Source organism: Solea solea, chromosome 21 (assembly GCF_958295425.1).
Source record: "Solea solea chromosome 21, fSolSol10.1, whole genome shotgun sequence".
NCBI lineage: Eukaryota > Metazoa > Chordata > Actinopteri > Pleuronectiformes > Soleidae > Solea > Solea solea.
Window position 1 is genome coordinate 8,266,874 of NC_081154.1, and position 22,345 is coordinate 8,289,218.

At 39.4% G+C, this 22,345-nt stretch overlaps 3 protein-coding genes and 1 long non-coding RNA gene across 4 annotated transcripts in view; 2 read left to right on the plus strand and 2 right to left on the minus strand.

The window, feature by feature from the left end:
• LOC131448169 (rho GTPase-activating protein 44-like) overlaps nt 1-10,599 on the minus strand; it is a 61,162-nt gene extending 50,563 nt beyond the window's left edge. Inside the window, exons 1-2 of the mRNA XM_058620329.1 lie at nt 10,256-10,599; nt 8,801-9,436 (exon numbers count right to left, since the gene is read on the minus strand). Coding sequence (XP_058476312.1) covers nt 8,801-8,853 — 53 coding nt within the window. The 5' untranslated portion in view covers nt 8,854-9,436; nt 10,256-10,599. The remainder of the gene's footprint in view (nt 1-8,800; nt 9,437-10,255) is intronic.
• A 12-nt stretch (nt 10,600-10,611) lies between these two features.
• stx4 (syntaxin 4) lies at nt 10,612-16,724 on the plus strand. The gene is made up of 10 exons (XM_058620338.1): nt 10,612-10,782; nt 12,016-12,120; nt 12,692-12,791; nt 13,057-13,131; nt 13,208-13,278; nt 13,416-13,524; nt 13,851-13,924; nt 14,279-14,416; nt 14,510-14,620; nt 15,392-16,724. The coding sequence occupies exons 1-10, from the start codon at nt 10,753-10,755 to the stop codon at nt 15,470-15,472; spliced, it is 894 nt and encodes a 297-aa protein (XP_058476321.1). The 5' UTR covers nt 10,612-10,752; the 3' UTR covers nt 15,473-16,724.
• Nucleotides 16,725-17,577: 853 nt separating this feature from the next.
• Nucleotides 17,578-21,921, plus strand: LOC131448170 (syntaxin-4-like). Its single transcript, XM_058620337.1, has 10 exons — nt 17,578-17,824; nt 18,840-18,956; nt 19,160-19,259; nt 19,557-19,631; nt 19,720-19,790; nt 19,961-20,069; nt 20,511-20,575; nt 20,760-20,897; nt 20,984-21,094; nt 21,304-21,921. The coding sequence occupies exons 1-10, from the start codon at nt 17,795-17,797 to the stop codon at nt 21,382-21,384; spliced, it is 897 nt and encodes a 298-aa protein (XP_058476320.1). The 5' UTR covers nt 17,578-17,794; the 3' UTR covers nt 21,385-21,921.
• On the minus strand, nt 18,302-19,613 carry LOC131448174 (uncharacterized). The gene is made up of 3 exons (XR_009234162.1): nt 19,302-19,613; nt 19,104-19,210; nt 18,302-18,381 (listed from the first exon to the last, which is right to left on the minus strand). It is a non-coding gene; the product is annotated as an uncharacterized LOC131448174 (long non-coding RNA).
• Nucleotides 21,922-22,345: the final 424 nt, after the last annotated feature.

Sequence of the window (22,345 nt, forward strand, 5' to 3'; positions counted from 1 at the left end):
TGAAACTGCCGTGACCTTGTTTTATATGGTGTACTGAATCATTAGAATCAGTTAATTAAGAAGATTAGTTCAGTCCTTCCTGCATGAACAGAACGCAGCAGACTCCATCTGATACAGACACTGAACTAAAATACAGCTGAACGGGTTGCATTCCGGCTCAAGAACGGCGGCTTTCATGTTGGAGATTAACGCATGTTTTCAGGATTTTTAAGTCTTTGTCACTGATCTACAGTTCGGCATTGTTCGGATTGATTCCTGTGTCAGAAGTAACGCTAATGACTCTTCCAGTGACGACGCTCTCTGCCAATCAGGGCCTGCAGTCTGTCAACATCACACTTTGCTGTCGGCTCAGCTCGCTTGGAACCTCACAAGAGCAGGTACTAAAAAAAAGCAGCAGGTACCAAGCACTATCCTGATTGGAAAAGCAAAAAAAAAAAAAACGACGGTCTTAGGTCAAGGGTTAAAAAGTGAAATATTTAACAGATGGAACTCGTCATTGCTTTGAACAACAGCTTTTTGTACAATGATTTTAAACAAATGCTATTTCCCAGCCCAAGCAGCAGAGATGAGGAGGAGGTTGGGCATCTGTCTGTCAGCTCCTTGGTGGCTCAGTAACAAACGGAGGCATCTTCTCCATCATCACACTCCAGTAACTTTAATAACGCTCCACTGACAGTGACATCTCCCTGAGTGACTCCTCCAGCTTCACCCACAAACCTGACGTCCCCCAAAGAACATTGACAAACCTCACTGTGACACTTTTGCCCCTCTCTACAAATCTACTGCTGATTCACAGAATTACAAACCTTTATAATCAAATCTCCGCTCTTTGTGTCAAAGGAAGTAATTTTTTCGCCTATTTTTATGCTAATCTCCTTCGGGGCAGAACTGTCAAAACATGATTTCAGACGTTGCTGCACTTTCACAGAGTAAAATGTACACAGGAGGATCAAGAGGATGCAAATGATATCGGTGATGAAGACAAGGGACATATATCTACGTGATAGAAACCGTTGATTATGAATCTCCAGAGGGGCAATGAAAGAATCTCTGATTGCAATTTGATAAAGCTTAACTGGGAAACTCTACATTTATCTGCAACACGTGAGTCATTACAAAACAAGTCTCCCAGCTACACAGCTACTACTCCTCTTTATCCACCATCTTTTCAAAATGACACAGAGTGATGTTTCTTCCTTGTGGAAAAATGTCTTCGGCCAACTCGAAATAACACAATTATGGAAAGATTTTACAGTTTTGTTATTTCGTCAAGTAGCAGAATTAGCGTTGATGCCTTAAAAAACATTTAAATAACATTTGAATAATGTGTGAAATGTGGTAAATTCAAAGCCTTTGGCTCCTATAACTTTCTGATAATTATTTCAACTCGTGACATCACTGTAATAAAGATGAATAGTTCAGTCTGATCTTTGTTTACTATTTCTTACAATTATCACCAAAGACATTACCTAAATGACATACAATTAAACAATGAATAAAGTTCAGATACAATCAACAAAGCCAGGTTTGCATCCATTTAGGGTCCATGTAGGCCAATGAGGAAATGGGCAAATGATGACATTTACATCGTGGACCTCTGAGAGAATGTCCATGGCCTTAATGCCCCTCAAGATTCTCATAATAAAACCTCTGCCACCCAGAGTGAATCAACACTTCAGAGGAGCCTGGAGAGATGCTGTAAACATAGTGCCATCTGTGTCAGCTCCTGTTAATCCAGCTTTGTCTTGGACATTTCACCTCTGGGCACCGTATGGACGCTGAGCACCGATCTGGCCACTTACTACATTATTTTATTTTGCTCACAGGACAGCATTTTCCCCACTGTAACAGCAGCCTCGCTGTGAATAATGATTATGTTCCAAATAAAGGGCAATCAATTACTGAATCCTGAGGACGCTGCTATAATTAGCACACGTCACACACACACACACACACAGTGCTACATCTGACAAATTGGTTTATTATCTGTCAACTAAATGTTTTAGCTGTCATGTGGGTATTAAAAAAACATTAGGTAAATTAATGTTCTCCTATATGGAGCTATTTGTAATGATCAGACATAACATGAGAGACACTAATATTGTCTCACTAATAACGTCCAAGTGGCAAGCGGTGAGGGACATTTGGGGATTGGACACAAGACCCCTGAGTGTCCCCCTGGTCTTCTTGGCCCCTCCTCCTCTGTCAAAAACCTTAGTGTGACTTTTGATAGTGCTTTTAAATTTGATAAACAAATCAATTATGTGATAAAGAAAAGATTTTATCAGCAAAGGTCAAAGGCTACCTGCCCCTAAAAGATCTGAAAAGGGTAATCTATGTTTTTTTATAATCTCACAGCTGGATAACTGTAATTTATTGTATTTTGGTATTGACCAGTCATTGATGCAGCGTGCCTTCCGACTGGGGAAACACAAATATCAACATATCAACATATCAACAATAGATTTATATCACGCCAGTATTGGCCTCGCTCCACTGGCTACCAGCACGTTTTAGGATTGATTTTAAAATCCTGTTTGTTTTTAAATTAAATGGGCTGGCACCGCAGTATCTGGCTGAACTGCTGCACATGCACGTTCCCATCAGAGCGCTTAGTTCAGCTAACCAGCTGCTACTGGAAGTCCCTAAAACTAAAGACCAGAGATGACCGAGCCTTTGCAGAGGCAGCTTCAGACGTGCCCAGTCTCTTGAGATCTTTAAATCTTCTTTAAGATTTTATGTTTTTTTTTATGGTTTTTCTATGTCTTCTATTGCACTGATATTCATTGACGTCATTCTGTGCAGCTCTTTGGTCAACCTCGGGGTGTTTTTAAATGTGCTCTATAAATAAAATTGGAGTTGAGATTCAAGAATGGATTTAATGACAGTGAGGAAAACTACAACCACAAACAGACACGTTGGCCAAATCCAAATACCTGGACTTCTCTACGGACACAAGAGCGCTGATGAAATCTGCAGTCAAGACTTTCAGAGACCTTAAACAAGAGCTATGATACAAAATGGATTTAGTGACGTCAATTATTAGTTTGTTGGAAGTTTTTAGACAGACAAAAGTTTGAGGAGTGACGTAGATAAACATGTCACTCTAGGTAAACCTAGATAAATGGCAAATGTTTTTAAATTAACTGCAAACTGAAACTGACACTGTAGATTAATCCACATAATCTCTGTGCCAGCTCTTGCTTTCAGCCTTGCAATATAAAGTTGGCAAATAAACCTTTGCAATTAGACACTCAATGTTAGATGTAAGATTATCCAATATGGATGTTTAACTCTTGGAATAATCTGTTGCTCTACAGCATGAACATGAATGAGGTCTAAACTCTAGGTTCTCATATACATTACTTTAATGTGACGATTAAGTCATTCATTTTATGTATATGGCCAAAGGGTTTGAGCTCAGTTGTTGCAAAACTGCAATGGCTGCACTTTGTTTCTTCCCTGAGAATCTCAACATCATACTCAAACAGATTAAAACGTGTCAGTGGCAGGAGCAGAGGTCTGTGAGCATGTCAAGAGCACTGCAGGGAAACACATCCTGTCCTCCTCCTTCCTGCTGTCACAGCAGCAGATACAGCCTAACAAGCATGGCTGGTTCCACGGGTTCGTTCCTCGTGGTGTATTGAATGGAAACGTAAAGTGCCAACCAAGCCCAGCAATCAGCAGCAGGTTCCCAGAAAACTATGTCACTGGCCACGGGTTCATTCATCAACCAGAAATGAGTTTGTGCAGCCCATAATGGGACAGGGAACACAATGATGCAGGATGAGAAAAAAATAATGACGCCATTAGGATTTTTCTTTTTACATGATAAACATGCAATTTACTCTCTCAATCACCAAAGCTAACAGACTAACAGTTTTAGGACCAAAATGGAGCGTGATAAACAATTCTCTGTGGAATTGTGTGTTGCCTGCAGCCTGAATGCAACACACTGACAGTAACACATAATTTCCCTGCCCGTTGATGGAAAGGAGAAATCTATTTTCTAACATCTCTCAGCTTTATCTCGCCTCGGCGTTCATCAGCCGCTTCTGTTGAACCTGGACTAACACCTATTATCGCTTCTCCAGGAGAATAATTACCTAGTAAATGATTATTATTGCCAACAAAAAAGATGTGAATAAGCAGAGGAGATAAAAAATTACACTGCAAAAAAGTGACAAAGGCAAAAGAGGATTATACCAGTCCCCCCTTCCTGCTATAACCTCTCTGTGCTCACAGAGAGTTACACATTTTTACTCAGTTACACAGTTTACGCAGCATTATACAGGATTATGGTGCAGGCTGACTGTTTTGGAGATAAATTTGACTGTGTCTGAGCTGCGCTTGACCTATATCCTTAACTGGAGCAATGCAGCAATGTCATCCTGAAGGGAAATGCCTCATTAGTTTAAGGATGCTCATGTGAATGTTTTCTGTGCCAAAGGACAGATGGGTATTTTTGAAGACTTAAATGCTACTTCAATAGTAAAAAAAAAATAAAAAGAAAATTGCTCATTGTTGAGTTTCACTCACTCGCTCATCTTCTTCCGCTTTATCCTTCACATCGCCAAGCTTGCTGGTGCCAATCCCAGCTGACATAGGGCGAAAGGCGGGGTGCACCCTGGACAGGTCGTCAGTCCATCACAGGGCCACATAGAGACAAACAACCATTCACTCGCACACCTACAGTCAGATGTTGATGTCAGGCTGTGTTGTAGCTGCAGTGGCACTATTGGCTACTCTAAATGTCAATCAATAAGGCAAAGGGAAACTCCCCTTCCGCAGCTCTTTTTAATGGAAATGTCGAGAAGAAATAGACCTGTGTCTTGATGAGTTTAACTCTTTCAGACCCTTTTTTTAGGTTTCCTTGCAGCATAGGAAGTTTTTACAAGTGCTGCAGCATCATAAAGGACCTGTATGCAGAGGGGGTATATAAGAAAACCTATAAATCCTCCTATGGGAACTCTATCTGGCTTAAATAACAAGAGACTGGTGTATTATTCATCATTGGCAGCAGCTTTTTCAAGTTGTTTCAGAAACAAAGCATCAGGTTCAGTGAGTTTTAGGCTACACTCCCTGAGAAAGAAAATGCTATGTCGAGGTATTTTTGCCATTTAAAGCCATACATATGCAGTATCTTCAGATGGATATATCGACCATTCCAAAAAACAAAACAAATAAAACGTTAGAAAACGTTTACGTACGTGGCCTTTATATCTGCAGGAAACGAGGACAGTATTACAGTAGTTTTCTGAGCTATATCACAGGCCAGGTGATGCCAAGGTCATGGAGGAAATATCACCAATTACCTGTGTCTCCAGCCGTCAGGCTCCGTGTTGGAGTCTCTACCTCTAAATATGACTAATTGCCCTGGCTGTTCTGCTTCTTATGATACAGGTTAAAACTCATTACCAAGATGTTCCGCCTCATTGGGCTCTGGTGCTCTGGCTCTCAGGCAGATGAGAGGAAATAAATAAGCACCTGGCGCTCCACACGCACACACACATACACACACGTATGTTTCTACATTCATGAATAATTGGCTGGTTTTATCTATTCAGATGCATTAGCACTTTTGTACCTTCGAGCACCAGTATGGCACAATTCCAGTAATTTTTTGTAAAGGCTAAATGGCCTCCAGGAATTTTTGATACCTTTGCCAAGTCCACTCTAGCAAGGCATTAGCTGCAGTAATACTTTTATCATTGATTTGTATCAGCAGCTCTACCTGCAGTAAGCGTAGGTGTGCAAGGTAGTAGATGGGTTGACCACAAGGTCCTTTCTGCCGTCAGCAGAGCAAAACAAACAGGTGATAGTGCACTTAGAGCAATGTAACCTTCACTTAATAATAAACATGAAGCAAGTTCTCCAGGCAGCAGGTCAACCTGTTTTCTGATTTCACAGCTGCCATCTGACTGAGCTGAGAGAGACATGACAATAGTTCCAAAGGGTTAAACAACACTTGCCAATGGTGCAGTGTTGACACATGACATTAACTTTTAGTTACATGCTAAGGGTGGAGTTGACAAATAAAAGGGAAGACAAAGACTTGACAACACTTATTGAGAGTGAAGTTACAGCTACGCCTCTTCAACTAGAAAATACTGAGATATGTAGATCAAACGGCGCTTTAATTGCTTGCGGGCGCCAGAATGTTTTGGGTTTTTTTACTTTAATTTAACAAGCCTCAGGTCCTTTAGATTTATCAGTAGAATTAGGCCTCCCAGGAAAAACGAAAAAGCATTGATACAAATAAATCACTCAAACCTAAACACATTAATCTGAAGTGTCCTTACAATTGCATACTATGTGTCACCATGTTTGAATGGCACAGTATGTGAGGCACTAACCAAAACTTGGACTCTAACGTCCAGGACTGAAAAAGTAGCTCTTAAGGAACCAAAACCAACCTAAAATTCCCCAGATATAAACCTGTTTTATGATTGGCCTTCCCCACGAGTGTGGCTGAAGATTACTGCTCCTGTGTATGAAACCTCCCAACAGTTGTGTCCAAACTCACTTAAACTGATTGTACCCAGAGATGCCTGTTGCCATGACAACATTAAACATCCCAATGGCCAAATTGTGCATACGTCTTTCTCCTTCAGCCACACCATTTACTGTGTGTAATTTCCTTTCCTGAATATTAGAAGCACTGAAAAGCTCATTTCTGTATGTTCATGGTCTAAAACACTGTGTATGTATACAGTATATACATATATATATACACATGTACATATATGTATATATATATATATACATATACATATATACGTATATAATATCTGCTTGTCATGGCACAACAACAACTGATTCATCAAGGCCTAAAAAACCCAGGTCTGGGGTAACTTGAGGACAAAATTAAATAGATGTATTTTCATGAGTCATTGGATTGAAACCAGCTGCTCACTGACATCTCTAACAAGCTTTACATACACAAAACTGGCAGTGTGTGAGTAAATTTGGGAAAGCATGCATTTAAATTATTTCAAAATGTTGGGGGGGGGGGCAGTTCATCCACCGATCGTCATTATTACCATAATACCACTGCAAAGTTCTCAGACTAAAATGAGGCAAGCATCGCAAGGTTTAGGCCAGATTCACACTACTCTGTTTTTCATTGAAAAACATAAATTCTGCTCTGGATATGACTACCGTTCACAATTCATTACTTTAACATTATCAATGTTGTGGAAAAGGGGAATAAATGTGTCTCCTCATAGCTCCATCTTGAATTGGACTATATTGCTTTCTCAAACTTCCTGGCCTTTTAAACTCTGTTGCATATCTTACACATTTCCAAGGGGCAAGGGGTGGGTAAAAATGGGTAAAAGGGTATTGTCTAAACCACTACAGAGGAGAAAACATGCTTCCTGTTTACACCTGTATGTATACTCATGCTCAGAGTACCTGTTTGGTCAGGTGACATACATTTTCAGGTGTGTTTGTGTGGTGAGGGAAAGTTCATCTGGAGACCAATTGGTGGACTCTGAAAACATAATTTTAAAAAGAAAATGTGTGGCTGCAGCCTGCAACACAAGTCTCAGTTATACAGTACATATCAGTGATGATTGCTCAAAGACAGCAAGGGAAGGTCAGCTTCCTCTAAAATGTTGTATTTACATTTCAATACTAAACATGAGCTAGAACACGATGAAAACGTGTCACGAGTTTGTTTTCGTATTCCCGTAGCAGCCTCCGCATTAAAACCACTGTTCTCTATGGTACGGCACATAATAGTCTTGTTTCACTGTGGTGAGCAGCAAAAACATTACTTCCACGGAAGCTCAGCTTCTCTGGGAGTAAATGGAGCAGGGTATGGGCAAGGACGCTGGGATTCTGCATAATGATTGGAGGAACTGTCTGAAAGTCGGAACCAGTTTTTGATTGACAGCGTTGCAGAAAGCATATATGCACCAGCTCCTTTTTTGCCTCAGTTCTGTGTAGAACCCCCAGTCATCTGTGTAGACTTTAGACAAATAACTGGCCGTTGTGTGTTATTTGCTCTGGCGTTTAGTTTGTACATATACACTGTAAATAAAAACACTAGTATAGCATTTTTAGTTTAACATAATTAGTGCATTTCCTTGTTCTAGTTGTTAGTTTGCAGAATTTATGTTTCGATAACTGGGCCTGGAATGAGCTTCCCCTGTTATATATCATAATCGAATAATCTGTCATTGGTCCAAAAGATATCCAATTGTTTTTCAAACCTGCAAATGACATTGTTTTCAAATTCACATTTTAAGGAGCTGAAAAATCAGAAACCTCAACCCGATGATCAATCAATCGTTGACAATTAAGTTAGTAATTGATTAATTGAGCAATTGTTTCAACCCTCATATATGTATATAATTTATTTATGTGTTCAATTTAATCAGTTAATGAGTCCTGGCCCCACCTCCAGCAGGGCGCCCGCGGGCCACCATCCCTGTCATTGGTCAGCGGGCAGCAGCCCTGCTCCTCGGGTACCACGTCTGCTCCCTCCTCCTCATTTCAGTGCGGACATGTTCCTGCCTGCTGAGCCCAATCAATCACACACAGCGTTCACACAGCAACTGTGACCTACACTGACAGTTATTGCTTTGTGCAGAATAAAACCGGCTGAAGCCCATCGAGTGAGAGTGAATGAGTGACTATTGTAAAGCAGGCAGCAGCAGCAGCAGAGTGACCGCGACACAAATCCTCCCCGCCCCCCCGGTTCTGCTTCGACTATTGCTCTGGGTCGTGGCAGGGTAATGCTCCGGGTTCTGTGTCGTGAAAATACATGTTTATATTATGCCCACTTTCTTACCTGCCCACTGTTTGGTTGGCGAGCTGTCTCATTCGGTTGAACTGCTTCTTCATCTTGTGTTTTTCAGCGTTAGCACCGCGCGGTAGAGCCTCTCCACATATCTCATTGATGGAACAAAGTCAGATCAGACGAGCAGTGTCAGTCTATAAAAATCCAGTCGGGGCATTTGTGTGAGCTAATTCCTCCTCATGTCGCTGATGAGGACGGCGAGTGTGTCTCTCTGTCATTCGCTCCGCTCCGTTGCTCCAGAGATGCTGGACCAACTCCTCTCTCCCCCCCAGCACTGACAGCTCGCTGGCGACACGACGCCTCGCACACCGTGGTGCACCATGGGAAAAGTAGTTTTCATTTAGTTATTGGCCTCAGGGCCAAATCTTCATAAACAAACCACTTAATTTACAGCGATTACATGAATGTCATCGTCAATTTTAATTGTATATGACTTAATGTAATGTTATCCACAATGATGAATTAAAGCAAACATATATCAGTTTAGATTTGACATAAATATAAGGATGAAGAGCAGCAGTTTAATGCAGGACGGTAATGGAAATGGTCGTGTTTAAAGCCAGACGTATTCCTGAGTTGTACTGAGAACATTGGTTTTCACATATTGCTGGTTTCTATCTCCTGTCCCTAAAAAAGAAAGAAATAAAGGAAGAAAATCAACATTACAAACTATAGCAGTAAACAAAAAAAAGAGGACAGCAATTTAAAATGTTTAAATTCATTTTAAATAGCAGTAACATAACATTTTTAAGAGCTGGCACGTAGAAGATATCAATGTTACATATACAGTAGCTACAGCACACAGTTATAGAACACTGTAACAAAGTTCTATTTATTGAAACATAATATTCCATACCTATATTACATACTGTATGATGTCTATTTATTCCGAATAATATACAGTACATATATTCCAAGTGTAAATGATAATATAGTGGTTTGTTATCATTTTTTGGAGAATTCTCAGGTTCAGTCTTCATGACAATTTTAAAATCCAGCAAAACCTGAGCCATTCACTTTGTGTGAGCAAACAGCATCATCTTGTGGCTGTGAGAGACTATGGGTCGCTGTTGCAGGTGTCAGGCCTTGTAATGAAAAACACTGCACTGAAAAAACACTGAAAAACTGCTTTTGTTCCTTTTGTGTATCTGTGGTAAATTCATCTATTTGGGTTTTTGTGTTCTCATTATGGTCAAATATTTTAAGTGTTTTCATGGTCATTTTGATTTAGAGGTTCTTTCCTTCCCTGTGCTTTTCAGTCTCTGTGGTCATTTTGTGTCTGTTTTCAGCCATTTTACAGCTCCTTTGGAACTCCTGTCTCTGGAATCACTTTAAATTTCTAGTACATCTCAGTCTCTGTGTTTTAAAATTGTTTCACATTTGCTCCTTCACCATTTGTTAACAGTCACATCATACAGATTATCTTAAAGCATGAGTGGTACATACCTGTTTGGAATCATAAGAACCACAGCATCGAAACAGCACTGATAAGAGCTGGAAGAGTCACTCACAAAAAAGGAAAAAGGCAAGAAGTGAAACATGGTTTGTGTCAAATTGATATATTTCTACATTTTTTACTATTACCAACAGGGTCTGTATTTCATCGTATCATGTTTTTGTTTTGTTTTAATTTGAAAAAAAGAAAATCAATAATGCGCATATATATATAGAAACAATTAATGACTCAAATCATTTTAAATCATTCATTCATTCAAATATTGCACTTCCAGATCTCTGCCACGGGTGGCGCCAGTGAGTAAACGATCAATGTTTTGACGAGCACCAGAAGAAGAGCTGCTTCTGGAGGTTACTCGTTGAATTACAGTAGAGGAAAGAATAAAGTTTTTTACAGTTTGATTATATCTTGGGAAATATTTTTCCCCACTCGGGCGTGGATTCGCAGCCTCTCTGACATTGGACATCTGTGTGCTTCAGCCTAAAAAATGCGTGACCGAACTAAAGAGCTGGGAAATGTGAGTTTTGAAGCAGCTAGCGGTGAACACTAGCAGCATTGCTAACTTCGCCAAGTTAACGCCGTTTACATGTAACTGTCATTTGGTGAATTGTCGTACCGCTGCAGCCTTGACGAAGAGAGCCAATACGTTATTATAATAACGACATGTTACCGTATTCTGCGTCGGAGTGTTAACTTCAAACGCAGGTTATTTCCAGCTTCCGTTTCTCCTCCAATGATCTGGCAGGCCGGGGAAGGGCAGGGCTGCACTAAACACACGCCACTCTTCAGTGATTGAGATGAAGAGAAAGCGGCGATGTTCACTTCAGCGTCCCTATTCATGTATTTACCGAAATTTAAAATACTTTAAAACCGATTGTGTAATCCCGATGATGTTCAAAGTATAAGTACAGTAGGTTTTTGGTCATGTATAAACGTGTCTTGTGGTTGGTGAGAATTGGGAAACACTGCGAGATTGCAGTTGCTTTTGTTTTACAATAAGGATGTTTCTCAAATCTGGGGTCTGAGAGATTAACATTTCGTAAGGAGTGTGGTCCAGAACTGACAAGTCTTGCAATTGTGTGTTCTCAATTGAATTGAATTTGACAATTGAAAATGTAGGCATTTGAAAATAGATTGTCTTTCCTTTTGCCTAACTGCAGAGGTCATTTATTCTCCTCTGTAGTGAAATCAACATATTTTTCATAGATATGTTGCAGCAGGTGTGGATATAAAATATAGTTTATTGTTCACTAGCACAGAAGTCGTAGCAGCCTTTTCAGCCTACTATTTTTGTCATTAGTCATATCAGTGGATCTTGGTGTGTTTGCCGATATTAAATTTTTCACACGATACCTGCTGATACCGGTATCGTGCCAATTATTAAAGTATTAACAATGATATCTTACAACCTCTCATGATAACAAGTACAGAAAACACTCAGACTTCTGCCAAGGATTATCCTTTTCCAACAGTGTCAATACATGATCCATATCACCACCAAAATTAAAAGGTTTCTTCTTTTAGCCATAATTCACATCTCCAGGAAGTTTAATTCTTAAGTTATGCTGCTAACAGACAAAAAAATATGACTTTGTTGGCAGAGGTAACAATAAGTGATCTGAACCTCAGAGAATCAGTGGTTCAGAACTGAAAGCCATGTTTTCCCATTAATGAATTAAAAAAGGAAGCAAACCACAATATTATAACAAAGCACTGACAGTATTTTCTTTTTTGGTCAATGTGACTACAGCATGCTGAGGCTTCAGATGATGATGAGGAGGGCAGAGCTCTGATGGTCAAGCCTGGAACCTCTTCGGCCAAAGAGGAGAAGGAGAGTGAAGCCTTCTTCAAAAAGGTGAATTCATCTAGTCTATACATTTAGCATCAGTCAACTCTAATGAGGTGTGTTGCCTTCAAATATGTCATGTCATTCTTCAACCAGTTTATTTAAGAGTAGAAATCATTATCAAAACCAAGCATCATGTGGCAAAGGGACACCACGCAGTGCAGCCACTTTTAATATTCTGTTTTGGCAACATTTTGGTCTCCCGGTCTTCTGAAAGACCGAGTATTATGGCCTGTTACAGATTAATTTACAGCGCCAAAAATACACTTGATATCACTCATCACATTTTGTCAACTATAATAAGTAATTGAATATTATTTATTGAACAAAACAAGCTACATTTTGTCATTTCATCAAGGAAATTATTAAAGCTACTTCTTTGGGAAAAAACCATACTGTGTATCCTGCTTGTTAATTGTTTCAACCAACAGTTAAAAACCCAATAATTAACACAGAGGGGAAAAAAAGCACCACCACACCTTTTGAGGGGTTGTAACCTGATTATTGTGAAGTAGCAAAACCCAAACCAGTTGTTGGTAGAACATTTAACAATTTATTTTGATTATTTCTCGGTATGTAGGCACAAGAAATCCACGAGGGACTGCAGAGTCTCAAGAGGATGGTGTTGGACCTCGAGAACAAACAGAAAACAGTGCTCGGCGAGGCACTGCCGGAGGAGAGTAAGTAATTTCATTTTGGCTGCTGAAGATTTGGAACTGTTCTATTCAAAGAATAACCGAGAGCATTTCAAAGAGATAATACAGTGATATTGGTAACAATTGATTTGTATAAAGCTAGTGTATTTACTCAAAGTTTTTGTTTCATAAACACATCTGTTCATGTGTTTTAGTGAATGTGTGTCCACTCCACACAGACAGAACTTACAGTGCATTGTCTCATATGGGTGCATTTGTGTGCTGAATATGTTGATTTTCCCTTGTTCAGGTAAGAAGAAAGAGCTGCAGACTCTTCGTGAAGAGATCAAAACATTGGCAAGCCAAATCCAGAGAAAGCTGAAGAGTAAGCCTTATTGGATCAATATTAGTTATTTTTGTTTTGCTAAGTTGACATCCACTTCTCACTCATCTCTCCACAGGTATTGAAACAAAGAAGGGAGAGGAGGATGGAAAATATATTCCCATAAACGTTCGGATGCAACGCACACAGGTTGAGCCATAATTGTTGCTCTTTACACCACAACAGCTTCCTTTTAAATCCATGACTTCGACATGACTCTTCAATGACCATAGCATTAGTAGCAGTAGCAGCGTTAAACACTCAAACTTTCTCCTTTCTCTTTCCAGCATGGCATCTTGTCCAAAGAGTTTGTGGAGCTAATGGGTTACTGTAACACCATCCAGTCCCAGTACAGAGACCGCAATGTGGAGAGAATACAGAGGCAACTGAAAATCAGTGAGCACATGAAACACAGCTGTGATTTCATTAGTGGGCTGTGGTGTTAACTTCAGTTTTCATTTAAAATGACCATTCACCCTCACTGCCGCCTGGCTGTGTGTTGTCATTGTAGTTTTCACTTCATCTTAAGACATTACTTGCATGTCGTCTTTTTTCCTTTCTCTGTCACATTACACTTAACCTAAACTCCCCCTTATGTAGCACTTATAGTCACTATAGAGATATGAATGTTTTATGACACTGTGGTTGTTGTTAGGAGAGGAAATGTTGTTTTCAGTTTCCAGTTGCCCTCTTGTAAAAGTCTCACTCACTTCTCACTGCAGCTGGGACCAACGTATCAGACGAGGAGCTGGATGCGATGCTCGAAAGTGGTCAGACAGATGTTTTCACTCAGAATGTGAGTATACATTATAAAAGTAAGAAGAACATCACATTTCCAGTTTGCATTGAGCTTTGTGTTGCCAGTAATTATTTGTGACGGCAATGTCCTGAAATGACATGCATGTATGAAATGGTTTGCTCTGTTGTAGCCGCTCTCTTTGCTCAAACCGGACAAGTTTGGTAAGCATGGAAGAGTAAAAATCATGTGCAGCCCTGTCTTTAGTGTCACAACAGCTCATAGTGTAAATAATGCAGACGCTTTTAATGTCCCCCTTTGTCATAGAAGAAACCCCGAGGCCTCGTGACCACTGGCAGATTTTTCTATCTCATGCATTACAACAAATAAATGTCTATTTGTTGTTGTGTGCAGATCTTGAGCGACGCTCATGCCACAAAACAGGCTCTGAATGAGATTGAGTCGCGACACGACGAGATCCTGAAGCTGGAGCGAAGCATCAGAGACCTGCATGACATGTTCCAGTACCTCGCCATGGAAGTGGAGGCTCAGGTAAAACAATGTTGACAAAACAGTCAGTGTCATTGAGGTTTTGAAAAAGCATCTGCTTCAGTTTTGTTTTTTTTTTTCTTTCCCCTCCTGCAGGGAGAGATGGTCAACCGGATTGAAAACAACATCACCCAGTCTTCTGACTATGTGGGGAAAGCGAAGGACAACACAGAGCAAGCAGTCACTTACCAGCAGAAAGCACGCAAGGTACAATGTGGCTTCACACACACACACACACAAACGCCTAAAAGACACAGTGAAATAGACACATTAAAAACAGTTAAGTTGACAGGGACAATGTACATGAATAAACATCACTGTAAATGTGCCAGAATTTGCTAAAAGGCTATTTTTCATCTGTAGTCCCTGGACAGATTTTGACATGTCATCCCATAAACAGAATAAAAAAGACGTTATTCAAAATTATTGAAGTTAAAAAACAATAGTAAAATACAAACATGCAAGTAAAAACTGCTTAACAGATTCCCTTTTTTTAGCTGTTGAATTCAGCTCCATAATCGAAAACACAAGAACAAAACACTGCAAAAAGCAACAAGTCACATAGAGCTGAATCAGGATTGTGTGTACGCAATGGTTTAAATGTCTTTTTTTTATTTATTTAAAGTTAAGGCATTTAAACACTGTAGTCCTCTTGACATTGGGCTATTTGTTATTTAGCTTGTATGTAGTAAACATCTCTAAAACAGTAAAAAAAGTATTCCGCACTGATTTGGGCTTTGCCAAAAAAAAGTGTGACACTAACATTCAGGTTTTAGAATGAATACTTACACTTATTACACCGATCATCTCCTGACCTACAAAATACAAAATATCTTTCTTGCCATTTAAATCAGGTACAAAGAAACTATACATGTACACACATGAACTATGATGTTGTCTTGAAAATGAAACTGTCAATTGTTTGTGTGTGTCTTTAAATAACTTAAATTTTACTTTTCTGTCTGTCATCCACTGCAGAAAAAGGTTTGGATCGCCATCTGTTTGGCCATCCTCATCCTCATCCTAGTCATCTCATTGGCCGCCTCCTTCAGCCCCTAACACCAGGAAGGTCGATGTGAGCAGTAGGATTTCATTTGGCAGAAGCACAATACTGGTTCAAAAATCCCTCTTATGTAAATATATGAGCCCACAGGGCTGTACGGGGTAATTTGGACTGGAATTTCTGTTCCCCCACACACATTTAAAATTTGTTTTCCTTTAACCTTCCCATTTGTTTTTGTTGTTTTTTTTTGTAAAGAAGAGATGTGCTCTCTGTTGTTTTAACTGACAAATGACAACAGCCTGCAATTCTGCCTCTGGGCACATGAGGCAGTGCTGCTGGTCATTGACCCCCCCCCCATTTGTCAGACCCTGGACTACGACCACAGAAACTGTTGGGTCAGTGCCACTTTCCCTCCTCCGTATAAAAGAGGAAGTAAGTGACCTTGAGCACGGCACAATGCAGTATTGAAACCTGACACTGGCGCTGGACATACTGTACTCAGGAAAATGTGCTTAGATTCTTGTTACATTTTTTTTCTGGGTGAATTGGAGGCGTATAAAACAGATTGAACAGAGTTGAGGGATTTTTTTGTTCATAGATTGAATATAATTGTACATAACCTGTGATGCTGAGGATTAAAGAAATGTTTTATGAGGATCATTTTTAAAACTTGAAATTTGATTTCAAACTGCATACATGTGTCAAGCGAAATTATACTTTTTTATGTCATGAAACAGTCGCAGCCCCTTATTTTTTTATTTTCTAAGTGTCTCAGAGGTGAAGTCCAGTTTTACTTAACTTACCAGTTTGTATTTATGAATTTGTACATTATTTGAGCTGCTACGAGAAAGAAAAGCTCTGCGACACAAACTTGTGCCTTCTTGATGTCAAGCAGATACTGTGATGTTGAGCACTAAACTTGTCAAGAAGGGATGGAGCGAGTTAGTATTCTATTCTTTTAATATATGTTTGAATTCACAGCAGTGTTTCTGCCCAGTCCTTGGCTTCACCTCATACATAAAACATAGATTTAGATTTTAAACTGTTATTGGTTTCTTTCACATTCTTAGTCATTTCTAACTCAAAGTGGAAAAGACTTTATGGGAGGAATAGGACCAGCTGTGTACCACAATATGACCAATCTTTTCACCAAATTAAAATAAACCACCTCAAAATGTGGAACTAGGAAAGTCACCTATTGGTGCAGAACAGTGATTTTGCTACTGTGTAATATTATGGCTGTTGAATTTTACATCACTCTTGTGTTAATATAGATTGTTTTTAAAATAAAATATTGTCATAATCTGTTTTCTGTGTATGGACGTAATTATTATGTTTGAAAAACTACATTACAACAGATAAAACGGAGTTCTTTTTGCAGATTTTCACACAATGTGGGAAAAAAATATTCATATATTAAAAAAATCAAAAGGGCTTTCATTGCAGTCTTCTGCATTTGATGTGAGTTGCCACGGCAACTGGGGTAGGGAACTTTATCTTCCTTTGATCTGTGCAAGGGAGAAGGCGCCTGGTGTCGATCTCCATTAATTTTATATGGTGAAGAATTTAAATATTCAGAAATGTATAACTACAACAAAAGTTGAACGTTATGTTTTTCAGAGGTCTGAATTTTGGGCAAGGTTAAAAAAATGTGTTCAGACACCAAAAATGCAATCCTTTGTTTGGAAGGACAGAAATGACAATGACGGGAAGACAAAGAGCACCATTGCATCACTAATGATACACAACATTGCTTAACTTCTAATAAAAGTGTAATTAGCAGCATTTTACAGGTTTTTAAGAACAAATAATGTGACATAAATAAGTAATTATTGACTAATTAGGCTTGACACCCGAATGTGTTTCTTGTAGCCACAAGATGGTGCTATTTGCTTACACAAAATGAATGGCTTTAACCTTTTAACCTTCATCACAAGTTGTACTTTAAATTATATTAAGAAAAAGAAGAGACTTTTCAGTTTCTCAAAGTTGTCCTTCACTCTCTTGTTTTTATCTCTGCCAAAGATTAATTGTAATTTGAATCTCTTAAACTGAAAACCCTATACTTTTTATTTTTTGCATTGATCCTTTAAATTATCAAAGGACATATTATTTGTGTCATATATTTTGCAAATACTGGTAGAAAATGTAGGACAAAATGCCAAAGAGCCAGCACATGCAGTTAAAGTTCATCCAGTTTTTGGGGGGGTTTTACCTAACCTGAGGGTCTAATGGTGAAAAAGTCTAATAAACATTAGTTTGCCATAGGGAAACTAATATTTTCAGGTGGTTGCATGTCTGCAATCCACACAGGACAATAAATGTGTGCAAAAATAATGTGACAAACATCTTAACATCTCTCTGCCTCACCCTGAAAAATGCGGGACCGGATTAAAGAGCTGAGAAAAGTGAGTTTTTAAGTTGACAGCTTTAGCAACAGAGATTGTAAGTAAGTAAGCCAGGTTCACTCTTTGTGTCGAGTAACAGACATTTAGCTAATGGCTACACCATAACATCTTTGACTAATGCAGTTAATAAGTTATGAAAAGTGACCGTTTTTGTTTCTCCTCCAGTGATGCTCAACTCACAAAATTCAAAATAGTTTGAAATAGGATGTAAAATATTTAAATTCTCACATTTTTAAAAAGTAAATCAAATAATAATGATTAAAGGCCTGTACGTTCTCCGCAAGAACAGAGAAATATAAATATAAAGCATATTATTATGCAAGTCGGCTTTAAAGCAGGGCTGGATCAAAATATCGATTCGGTGATTTATCGTCGTCCTTCCTCGTGCAATATGATCATCGATACTATCATCAAGGACAAATATCAACGTTCTTATTAATAAATGAAGGCACTCTAACGTTAAAAAAAAGTTAGTTTCACTTACTGGGCATTGCTACTTGATGCCTCCTCGAGGTGGCGCTGCTCAAATGAATGAGGGTGACTTGGGTGAAAGTTACCTGGCAGAAGAAGAGGGATATTAGGGATAATGGCGGAGAAATACATAGACTTTATGCACTTTGTTCTATATGTTGTGAATAAATAAGAGAAATCCTGCACTTTTAACTTTTCACAGACATTTTTTTTCTTCAGTTAGACAGATATCGTAATGTATGACTGTCTTGCAATGTATTGATGATCACAGAGTCCTTGTATCGTGATAACATTGGTATCGTATCAGGAATTACCCTCCGATTCCCACCCCCACTTTAAAGTTAACCTGGTGAGGTTGTAAGAAGGTTGTCCTACCACCTTTCATAATAATAATCTCAGAGAACACAAACTGACTGACAAGAGATCTGTATCACCACCAAAATGGAAAAATATCTTCCTTGGGCAAGTGAGGCAGCTCACAGACAAACAAATCTGACTGAAACCAAAAGCCTCCTTGTGCATGTGTGTGTTTTTGTGACTGCAGTACATTGAGGCTTCAGATCAGGATGATGATGATGAGGAGGAGACCAGAGCTTTGATCACCAAACCCAGAAACTCATCAACCAAAGAGGAGAAGGAGAGTGAAGCCTTCTTAAAAAAGGTGACATTACACATCGCCTGAGATTATTTCTATGTATAGCTGTTTCTGAAACCAATTTATTCTTTAACCTTCATCAGTGTTGAGAGAAAACCACACATTTGAGAGGCCGTAACCTGATTATTGTGGAATGAATAACAACATACAAACCTTTACTGTTTGTTGATGGATGATTTAACAGATACCCCTTTTTTTCTGTTATGGAGGCACATGAAATCCATGAGGAGATCCAGAGTCTCAAGAAGATGGTGTTGGACCTTGAGAACAAACAAAAAACTGTGCTCAGCATGGCTCTGCCTGTGGAGGGTAAGTAGTAACTGGTCAAGATTTGGTTAGAATCTTACTCACACAGCAGTAGGAAGATTGTCTACCACTTTATCCTCACCATGAGGGTCGCTGGTGCCAATCCCATAATCTGCATGTTTTTAAACTGTGGGAGGAAACAAAAGAACCCCGGAGAAACCCCCCACACACACAAGGAGAGTTTTTGTTTCTCCAAAGCATCCATGTGAAGTTTTTGAACGTTAGTCCCCACAGACAGACTTTACATCGTCTCTTACGGGGGCAATAATGTGATGAACATGTTGATCTTCTCTTGTCTAGGTCGGAAGAAAGAGCTGCAGTTTTTTGCAGGAGAGATCAAAACAATGGCGAGCCAGATCCAGAGAAAGCTGAGGAGTGAGTGATGAATAGGATGAATTATGACGTACATACACCATGCAGCGTTCAGCTGAGATCCACGTATCACTCCACAATCTCTCCACAGATATTGAACCCAAGAAGGGAGTCAAGGAGGGAAAATATATTCCCATAAATGTTCGGATACAACGCACACAGGTTGAGCCATAATTGTTAATAAATTAATAAAAAATAATAACTTGTAGCAGTGTGTTCTACTTACAGTCACATGTAATTATGCAGTTTCACTTTAAGCTTGTAGGTGGACGTTCACACATGAGTTAATCTTTACATCCATGATCAAACCCTGACTCTCTTTCATTTTCCAGCACAGCATCTGCTCCAAGATGTTTCTGGAGCTGGTGGGTTACTTTTACACCGTACAGTCCCGGTACAGAGACTGCAACAAGGAGAGAATCCAGAGGCAACTAAACATCAGTGAGCACATGTACTTAAGTATTTAAAAATGACTAAAAGTCATTTTAGAGTCAGGATTGAGCGACAGTGAGTTGTGGGTTCAATCTCCAGTTCTGCTAGTCTATGTGTCCTTGAACAAGACACTTAACGTGTGAATGGGTCAATGACAAAGCTGTAGTGTAAAGCAGCTCAAGACTAGAAAAGCTCTATATAAATACAGACCATTACCAATTCTTCTTTTGTACTTGAGTACAGTAAGTATTTGTACTTTGTTACATTATAACACTGCTAAAATGTTGCTGTTAAAAGACGAATATTTTGCATTTTTGTTTATCTGCAAACAAATATACCGTATTTATAAAATAAAAGTTCAGCTCGGATGGAATGTCATTTTCAATTTAAATTGCATAATTAAAAAAAACAGAAACTCTATTATATGCTCTTATTCATTTTCTACTGCAGCTGGGGTCAACGTATCTGACGAGGAGCTGGACGCGATGCTCGAAAGTGGCAAGATGGATGTACAGGTGATGTATCAAGATTAAAAAACAGTGGGCATCACATATGTGGCTTCCTGCTTGTGTGAATAATGCAGATGTTTTCGATACCCCGATTTATCTTCAATGAGACCCTGAGACCACATGACCACTGGCATATTTATCCATCTCATGCATTACAACTAATAAATGTCTGCTGTGTGGCTGTCTACAGATCTTCAGCAGTTGTGCAACTACAAAACAGGATCTGGATGAGATCGAGTCCCAACACGATGAGATCCTGAAGCTGGAGCAAAGCATTGAAACCCTGCATGACATGTTCCAGTACCTCACCATTGAAGTGGTGGCCCAGGTGAAACAATGCTGGTGAGAGTCTCTGAGGTTCATCGCGGTTTGAAGAAGCGTCTGATTCAGATTGCTTTTTCCCCCATCTCGCAGGGAGAGATGGTCAACCGGATTCAAAACAACATCGACCAGTCATCTGTCAATGTGGAGAAAGCAAAGGACAACACGGGGAAAGCAGTCACGTATCGGCAGAAAGCGTGCAAGGTACAATGTGGTTTCACACACAAAAACCTCAAAGACATTTCAATTCAACAGTTAAATGACCTGAACTAACATCCTCTATGAAATATACAGTTCTATATACAAATTACCATACATACACATGTAGAAAATAAAAATGTCATTGTCCATTTTTTATTTGTTGGTGTTTTGCATGCGTGTTAATGAACCTTTCTCTCTGTCGTCCACTGCAGAAGAAGATCTGGATCGCCATCTTTCTGGCCATCGTCGTTGTAACGTTGGTCATCTTGTTGTCCACCTTACTTTCAACCTAACTTCACTTGCAGATTTTATTTTTATAATGTATTACAACTGGGCCACATGGTTGGTGTAGTGGTTAGCACTCGTTCCTCTACAGCAAGAAGACCCGAGTTTGCAACCTGGTCGGAACAAGGGTGTTTCTGCATGTTCTCCCTGTGTGTGCATGGGTTTTCTCCAGGTTCTCCAGCTTCCTCCCACAGTCCAAAAACATGCAGATTTGGGGATTAGGCAAATTGGACACTCTAAATTGACTGTAGGTGTGAGTGTGAGAGCGGATGGTTGTTTGTGTCTGTGTCCCTGTGATGGACTGGCAATATGTTCAGGATGTGTCAGCTGAGATTGATAAAGCGGTAGAAAATGGATGCATGTATTACAACTAATAAACGTTTGCTCTGAGGCTGTGTACAGATCTCCATTGATGCTTTAACTACAAAACAGGCTCTGGATGGGATTGTGGCCCAGCTGGAGCAAAGCATCAGAGACCTGCATGACATGTTCCAGTACCTCACCATGGAACTCGCTTAGATAAAATAATATGAATAAAAGTCTTTGATTTTTAAATGTTCAAAAAAAAAAAAAAAAAGGCATCTCATTCACTCTGTGAGAGCAAGAACAGGACACAATACACAGGTGTTCGTCCTGGTGAGACGCAGGAAGAGCCAGAGTTCACCCTTCAGTGCCTGGGAACCTTCTAGCGCTGCAGATGATGTCAACCAGTGTCTGAAGACACAAGAAAGAAAAGAATATGGCCTAATTCCAGAGAATGGCAGTAATGCAACATCATAGAAGATGATTATTGAACCTCTCCATTTTCCCCGCTGTATCTGCTCCCTTTTGTTTCTGTTTTTAGGAAATATGATGGCATTTCACTGCTCTGCAGATGACTCACTCTGACCAATCACTGTTAAAATGTCTTTAAGCTATTAAGGCATGGGTGGTGATTAACTTGAGTTTTAATTATTTAAAAAAAAATAG

Bases quoted from the DNA above. Each gene is read 5' to 3' on its own strand.
- stx4 (XM_058620338.1), top strand. From the start codon at position 10,753: ATGCGTGACCGAACTAAAGAGCTGGGAAAT. The intron at 13,525-13,850 runs GTGAGCACATGA...TTCTCACTGCAG, and splicing joins ACAGAGGCAACTGAAAATCA to CTGGGACCAACGTATCAGAC. The intron at 14,417-14,509 runs GTAAAACAATGT...CCCCTCCTGCAG, and splicing joins CCATGGAAGTGGAGGCTCAG to GGAGAGATGGTCAACCGGAT.
- LOC131448170 (XM_058620337.1), top strand. From the start codon at position 17,795: ATGCGGGACCGGATTAAAGAGCTGAGAAAA. The intron at 19,791-19,960 runs GTTGAGCCATAA...TTCATTTTCCAG, and splicing joins TTCGGATACAACGCACACAG to CACAGCATCTGCTCCAAGAT. The intron at 20,576-20,759 runs GTGATGTATCAA...GGCTGTCTACAG, and splicing joins GTGGCAAGATGGATGTACAG to ATCTTCAGCAGTTGTGCAAC.